The 8,177-nt window shown below is 36.3% G+C and overlaps 1 protein-coding gene across 1 annotated transcript in view; it reads right to left on the bottom strand.

The window, feature by feature from the left end:
- LOC113060040 (hepatocyte growth factor activator-like) overlaps positions 1–7,937 on the bottom strand; it is a 17,417-nt gene extending 9,480 nt beyond the window's left edge. Inside the window, exons 1-5 of the mRNA XM_026228826.1 lie at positions 7,531–7,937; positions 7,329–7,392; positions 7,119–7,212; positions 2,843–2,916; positions 100–240 (exon numbers count right to left, since the gene is read on the bottom strand). Coding sequence (XP_026084611.1) covers positions 100–240; positions 2,843–2,916; positions 7,119–7,212; positions 7,329–7,392; positions 7,531–7,626 — 469 coding nt within the window. The 5' untranslated portion in view covers positions 7,627–7,937. The remainder of the gene's footprint in view (positions 1–99; positions 241–2,842; positions 2,917–7,118; positions 7,213–7,328; positions 7,393–7,530) is intronic.
- Between the last annotated feature and the right edge of the window lie 240 nt (positions 7,938–8,177).

Raw genomic sequence — 8,177 nt, 5'->3', positions numbered from 1 at the left:
GTATGGCTTTTTAAAAAGACACTTTTAAGATTTGAAGCACGCTACAAGTTCACAACACGAACATCATGAGATCATCACACGTGTGTGTGTTTGACTCACTGTTTTCACACAGAGCTCCAGTGAATCCATCAGGACAGACACAATCAAACGAGTTCAGATGAGCAGCTGTCACACAAACACCACCGTTCAAACACGGCTTCTGCCGACAGAGACTCGAGCCGCGATGAGGAAGAAGAAATCCTTAGAAGAGGAAGAGATAAATACAGCAAAACATGCTTATCATCATGACTGGAGAGCTGAGTCATGGTGCAGCTGAGTTCACTGGCTTCTCAAACCCTGCCTGAGTCATCAGCTCAGAGACTCTATCTGTTTGACAATCATAAACAAACACAGTCTGCATCACTGCCAGCCCCCATCACTGAACTTCCACATTCAGAAGAATGAGAAGCATCTCTGCCCATTCAAACTCACACAGCACATTCTGGGACGAGTTTATTGAATTAATTTGATAATTACAGTCATGGCCAAAAATATCGCACCCTTGGTAAATATAATCAAAGAAGGCTGTGATCATTCTTTCTTTTTTTAATCCTTCTGATCTTTTATTTCAATAGTTCACAAAAATGTATCCTTTCATTGGATAATACGAATATAAAATGTGGGTAAATATCTTTATGAAATAAATGTTTTTTTTTTTTTTTTTTTAAATACTCGGACACAATTATTGGCACCCCTAGAAATTCTTATGAGTAAAATATCTCTGAAGTATATTCCCATTCATATTTACAATTTTGAGCACTCCAGCATGATTATAAACATGAAATCATCCAGCTCTGGGTTCCCATTTCATAGAAATATAAAAAGGAGTGAAAACAAAGCCCAAATTCCCTTAGTCATCCATCACAATCAGGAAACCCAAAGAATATATTTCTGATGTGCAGCAAAAGATAACTGAGCTTCACAAATTATTGAAGTGACTATAAGAAAAGAGCTAGAGCAGTGAAAATCCCCATTTCCACCATCAGGGCAATAATTAAGAATTTCCAATCAATAGAAAATGTTATGAAACTGCCAGGAAGACGACGCGTGTCTATATCGTCCTATTGCATGGTGACGAGGTCAGTTTGAGTAGCTAAAGACTCTCCAAGGATCACAGCTGGAGAATTGCAGAGGAGAAGCACCAACATGGAGCTGGGAATCTGAAGGGTCTGGAGTGATTCTGGATGAAGGAGATGTCTCTGATCTCTTGTCTCTAACATCATAAGGCATTATAGGAGAACATTTAGAGCTGATAAACTGGCAAATGTAGGTTTAAAAAAAGATTGAACAAAAGGGTGCCATTAATTGTGGCCAATGTGTATTAGAGAGAAAAACATTTATTTCATAATGATATTTCGCCTCATTTTAAATTTTTATTATCCAATGAAAGGATACATTTTTGTGAATTATTGAAATAAAAGACCAAAAGGATTAACAATGCAGATTAATTTTTACAGCCTTCTTTGATCATATTTACCAAGGGTGCCAATATTTTTGGCCATGACTGTATTATGTATGTATAAGTTTTCCACAGGAAACCAAACAAGCCACTAATGACCTTTCAAAAAATCAATAAAAAATAGCATGACGCTGCTGTTGGTAAGTGTGTACACATGCACTGTGTTTGAACCAGAGCACAAACTCTGTGTATCTGCTGTTATAAACACAGAGGTCTGGTGGAGTGCATCTCACAAACAAAGCGTGTCATTTATGCATGAACATAAACAGCTCCCTCTGAAAGACAAACATCCTGGTAAACCCACACTCTCTGCCATAAATCCATCCACGAGCGAAACATGTGCTCTTCTCCACAGTCATGATTATTTTGACGCCTTTGCTGGTGATGTAAAATGAAGCAGTAGGGTGAATAATGCAATGATTTTATGGTTTTTAGCCATGAAGTTTCTTTAGCAGCCATTACAGTAGTTTTGAGTTTAATCTGAAAACTGGTTAAATTTAGTTACATTTAGTTCACTTCCATGCAGTGTTGTTTTTGTGAAGTAAAATGTTCTTGTTTTGAGATACTTACATTTCAACTAAAGTCAGCTGAAGTACTAAGATTATTAAAGCTTTCTAAAAATAAAATGTATATATATATATATATATAGTTACATGTATATATTTATATTAATATGATTTATATTATATATAAATATATTTAAAATACAATCAACATTATAAAATATTTACGTGTGTAAATGTATGTGTGTATTTATATATGCATAGTAAATATGCATAGTATGTACACACATATATTATGCAAACAAAAACTTTCATTTTGGATGTCATTAATCAAAATTAATCATTTGACAGCACTAACAATAATGCATATAAAAAATACAAACCAAATCTAAATATGAATAAAAGAATATTAAAGCATACATTGTATATATTTCTGTGAATCGATTCATATTATTTTATATATTATTTACTCAAATATATTATCACTGTAATTTAATAATTAATTCGCATCAGCACTCAAAAATGTTCATACTTTTAGTTTATTAAAATGCATTTAGAGATATTTCTTGGCAAATTTTATTTGTTGTTTATTATTATTTATTGCTAAATGCATATGAATAACTTTGAGTTCATTTAGTAAAACTATAAAATGTCATGTTTGTTTCAAAAAGAGAATTTACTGATTCTACACATTTTTTATCTAATTGGAAATGATGAATGTTTGGTTTCTCTGAAAGGTAAAAAAAAAAAAAAAGAGAGAGAGAGAGAGAGAGAAAGCAAATGCAAAGAAGAACACATGCTAACTTAATAGGTTTAATATGATGAAAGGACGACTTCTTACCGTTAAAGAGTTGTGCTTGTGAACTGCAGAATCCCCACTTCTGGTCACGGTCAAAGTTATGTGTGAGAGAGCACCTACAACACAAGACCAACCCAAAACACCATGAGCCTCTGACACTCTCCAGACAGACTAAAACAAGGGTCACAAACTACAGTGAACTGACTGCACGAAATTCACTTGTTCTTAACAAACACAAACAAACAAACAAAACTATGAAAGGTAAAAGCAGATATGACAACAATAAATACTAGTTCACTTGCCACGAATTGAATGAAACACAAAACTCTTTACACGCTTATGAAAAACAAGTGTTGTATTGTAATTGTGAGCTTTTGTAAGAATGCAATGAAGTGTACTTCAAATCTTACAAATGCTTTTTTTTTTCTTTACTGTACTTGCAGATGATATAATATTTATGAAAAAGGCTACTTAAGTGACTTTCAAGATACTTTCAAGACCGTTTCTAAACGCAATTACGTATACTTTGTCAAATTAAAAGTTTCTTTAAAGTAAATGTTAAATCATTATTTCAATAATATTCTGTTGTATTTTAAAGTAGTAGACGTATTCTGATGTGTTGACTAACATACTAAAGCATGTAAAGATTAACTCTTTTTTACGAAATACTGCATTTAAAGTTAATATATTTTAAAAGTACTAAACTGCAAATTAAAATTATTATTTTTCAAGTACATGACATGCTGTAGCCTATAAGTTTAATAAAAATTACACTAAAGTATGTTTAGTTAAACTATAGAAGTAATAGTGCAATAACGTATAAAGATGTACTTAAGTCCTACTTAAGCGGATTAATAAAAACACTCTAGTTCAGCTTAATGCTTTTAAAACTATTAAACATCTTCATGAATGGGAATTGAGCACCCTTAGTTACTATTGCTAACTCAGATACACAATGCAGCTCTAATGCTACATGAACAAAGTACTGTATCAAGACTGTCAGCTTTCAAATTTTGTCATGTTTAAAGAAATTCAAACAATGTGCCTCAGTTCAAGGATTTCAGGGTTTAGGGTTGGGGTGGATGTAATAAAATCTAATCCACCTTTTTCTGAAAAAGTATTGTCTGACTTGAACAGCACTTTACATTTCCGGTCTCTGGTGTTTCTAGTCACATTTACATATTTTTCTGAGCCGACAATATAATGTGAAACCTATGAAAACGGTTTAAAAGAGCACATGACACCATAGTTTCATCATTTTACAGTTTCACAATGACCGTCTTTGTGCAATAAAGGACCTGTCATAGTTTGAGTGGGAAGATGACATGAAACGACACGATTAGCTTCACTGAAAACAGATGAGCGCACATGTGCACATACAGCTCCCGATCGGATCGGGGCGAAGTCCACAGGAGTCTGTGCACAGAACGATAAGAGTCTGAAAACATTACATTCAGTTTGCACTTAAAGGGAAAGTTCACACAAAAATAAAAATGCTGTCTACTCACCCTCATGTCGTTCCAAATCTATTTGAAGAATATCACATAAACAATGTATGCAATGCAATGTATGCTATTTACGCTTCAAACCGAATGCAAACAACTTATATCCACGTATATCCTGTACGTTGCATGTGTTGTTTATATATGTGAGACAAATTGTTGAATAGTCATTATTTTTGCTTTATTTGTGCACAGAAATCATTCTCGGAGCTTTATAACATTACGGTTAAACTACTGATGTCACATGATTTATTTTAGCGATCTCCGTATTGTGTTTCTGAGCCTTGATTGTGTTAGGATTCTTGCTGTCTATGGAGCGTCAGAGAGCTCTCGGATTTCATCAAAAATATCTTAAATTGTGTTCTGAAGATGAACAGAGGTCTAAAAGGTTTGGAATGACATGAGGGTGAGTAATACATTTTTGGGTGAACTAACCCTTAAAGTACATTCTAAGTTAGGGTTAGGGTAGGGCTGTGCAAAAAATCGAATGCGATTTTCATGCGCATCTCATCAGTAAAGACGCTCCTGTAATTAGAAGTATATCTCAAGCATGTGCGTTCAGATCAGGGTTGCCAGGTTTTTACAACAAATCCTGCCCAGTTGCTTCTCAAAACTTCTTGGTTCTTGGTTGTCTGTGGTTGTTTTTCATGTCCGCGGGTCGAAGCGACAATACCAATAACGTCATATTTAGCCCCCAAAATGCAAATTTTACCAAGGAAACCCTGCCAAAAAACTTATATTTTAACCCTGGGAAGCTATTGTTTTATTGGGCAACATCCTGGAAACGCGATTGAGCTAGTTTTGGACTAGTTTTGAGAAGCAATTGGGCAGGATTTGTTGTGAAAACCTGGCAACCCTGATTATTGCACAGCCCTAGGTTAGGGTTAGGGTTAACACTAACCCTATGTTAAAGCGTACTTTGTTACACAACAGAATCACAGTCAAAGTCAAAAACAAATAGAAAGCACAATATAATACTCCAAACAACATACAGTAAGTCTGCTATATTCTGAAGATCTTCTCGTTTGTCTTTCAGAAGCATCCATTGTCTTCATTTGTGAGTCACTTTGGATAAAAGCGCCTGCTTTATGTCTAAATGTAAATGTAAACCTTTGTGTGATCAAGCAGAGTGAACTATATTTTAGCTGCAAATGAATCACTATTTGAATCAGATGAATCAGTTGATTCTGTTCAAGAATCATACTAATCAGTTACAATGGTTTTCAGTGGAAGATGATTTATATAATTCAGTCTGTTCTTCACAAAAAGCATTGCATGCTTTGCACATGAATGGTACAGACTATATTTGGGAACTTGACAGGTGATAAATGAAAGCGAGCTGTGAGATTATTCTTCAAAATTGTTCTTTTGCATTCCACAGAAAGAGATTGTATCATAAGGGTTTGGGAGATTAAGAAAACAAATTGACAGGTTTTTGGAAAGCGAATCAAACTGAGGACCGCCGTGTTTGAAGCACAAGCAAACCGTGCTCTTGATTTCTGGAGTGAACGCTCAGTGAAGAGTTGCTCCATACGGAGATGTGCACACACTTGTTGAGCGGCAGTGCTGTGACATTAATAACACACTCTTTCATCTCTCGTCACGGCCCTGATCTCTCTCCCTGATAACACACTCACTCACTCTCAGTGTTTAGAAGTGTTTATGAAATGGGTATATGTGAAGTCATCTGCTCCACTCGCTGACGTATGGCAGAGGATCCTGAAGAGCTGCACAGATGATGACGAGTCAGGAGTTAAGTCTGGGCTGGCTAAAGGTTACTCAAGCTCTCTGTTAGGCTTACATCAGAAGCAGGGCTGGGTCCGACTCTGGCTTGATGTTTCAGGGATGTGGGATTGGATTAGTAAAGAATTCACAAACGGTTTTAAGCCCAGCAATTTAAAAGACATTTGGTAAATTAGGTAAATTAATTTTAAAGATTCCCAAACAAAATTATTTTTGCTATTACATTTTTACTAGTATGACTTAATTTTTATTTTATAAAATTGTTTAAGTATTTTAACCTTTTTTTAAAGCGTATTATTATTATTATTATTATTATTATTATTATTATTATTATTATTATTATTATATTAATAATAATAATAATATTTTAATTTAGGCAACAAGGTGAAATAAAGTTAGGAATTTATTTTCATTAATTGTAATGTAATAAATATAATGTAATGTATATTTAATATATCTGATTCAATCTTGTTTTGATTTAGTATGTGTTGTTGTAAGTTAAAATTTAAAAAGCTAAAAAGTTATAAGTTTAAACTAAATAGAAATAATAAATATTGCCTTTGGAACTAGCTAAATGTAATATGTTTATATATTATATCTGGTTTTAGTTTTAGTTAACTATATTAACCCCTCCGATCTGAATTAAAATTAACTGCTTAAGGACGTACAGTGGGTTAACTGCCTTAAACCAGATCTTTTTGCTACCCAAAACCCAGATTCGAACTCATCCCAAACCAGATGCCCAGAATGTCTGCGGATCTGAGCTTGTTATAAATGGACAGACTTTTCTCTGCTGATTTATTGGTTAGTTGAACAGTTAAACATGGGTCTGAGAGCAGTATGCAATGATCAGAACGTGAAAACATCAAATTAGCCCAACGATTTAAATACACAAACACATTCTACACATGCAGATTCTTCGTGAGTCTGGGTGTGATATGCTGCAGCTGTGGTTTTTGGGCTTTGTGACCTGAGACTGGGTTTGATGGTTTAGGGGTTATTTCTCTGTGATTACTGAAAAATAACAATTGGGGATGTGTGTGTGTGTTCTGCAGGTGTGTGTTAACACTTACCAGGCCTTGTGAGAGTTCATAGAGATACACTGGTGATAAATCACTCCGCCAAAGCGAAAAGGAAACTTGCACTCTTTGCCATCTGTTGTGAGAACTAACACACACACACACACACACACACACACACACACACACACACACACACATCCAGTAAACCAAGAGTTATTAGAAACAAAAACTCTCTGCAATCAATTGGAGAACAGTTCATACCTTTCTGGGTTACAGTGTTGGACTGTCCGGAAACATATATATCAATACCAGGTGCCTGCTTGCGCTTTAATGAGAGAGAGAGAGAGAGAGAGAGAGAGAGAGAGAGAGAGAGAGAAAGAGAGAGAGAGAGAGAGAGAGAGAGAGTATGCCAAGATGTACACCAAGTTATATGCACTCATCAAACTTCATACGGGACACTCACCGATCCAGCACACTGCAAAAGGGGCAATAAAACAAGACATATGAGGAGCAGAAGAAGAAACTCTCGACGAGTCAGAACTGGAGAAAACACAGGCATTTCTGTACGAGCTCTGCTCCCTCTGAGCGCCGGATCCTTGGACGAGTTTCGCCGGGACTCGAGGCGGATGAAGTCCGTCTACAATGCGAGTGTCATGTGTGGGATTCCTCCATTATATCCCGGGGCGATGGATGCGTGGAGGCGCACCGCAGGAAGAGCCACTGGAAGGGAGTTCCCACGAGAACAGCCTGGTCACACCTGGCGCAGTGCACGACCCAGCCCAGCGCGCGCCTCTGATGTAATCCCGATCCCCAGGCTCTGATCTCTGCCTGGTTGTCAATGACAACGGAATCCGCCCCCCTTGATGCTGCATGCGCACCTTCATCGCGCCGACAGAGAGAGAGCGAGCGCGCGCGCTGGTGTAGGTTGACGCGCGTCATGTTCGCAGGAATGCAGTTAATCATTCATAGACCGAAACTCCCGCAGAGTCAAAGCAGCGGATTCCTCGCCTCCATAAAAGCGTGCATATCGAGGCAAATATGACAATAAGATCCTTGGATATGCTGCGCTATAAAACAAATAATGAAACATTTTCCACATTAGAACGAGCT

The sequence above is a fragment of the Carassius auratus genome, chromosome 41 (assembly GCF_003368295.1).
Source record: "Carassius auratus strain Wakin chromosome 41, ASM336829v1, whole genome shotgun sequence".
Lineage (NCBI taxonomy): Eukaryota > Metazoa > Chordata > Actinopteri > Cypriniformes > Cyprinidae > Carassius > Carassius auratus.
The sequence above is the reverse complement of the archived record's forward strand: the minus strand, read 5'-3'. Positions and strand labels throughout refer to the sequence as shown.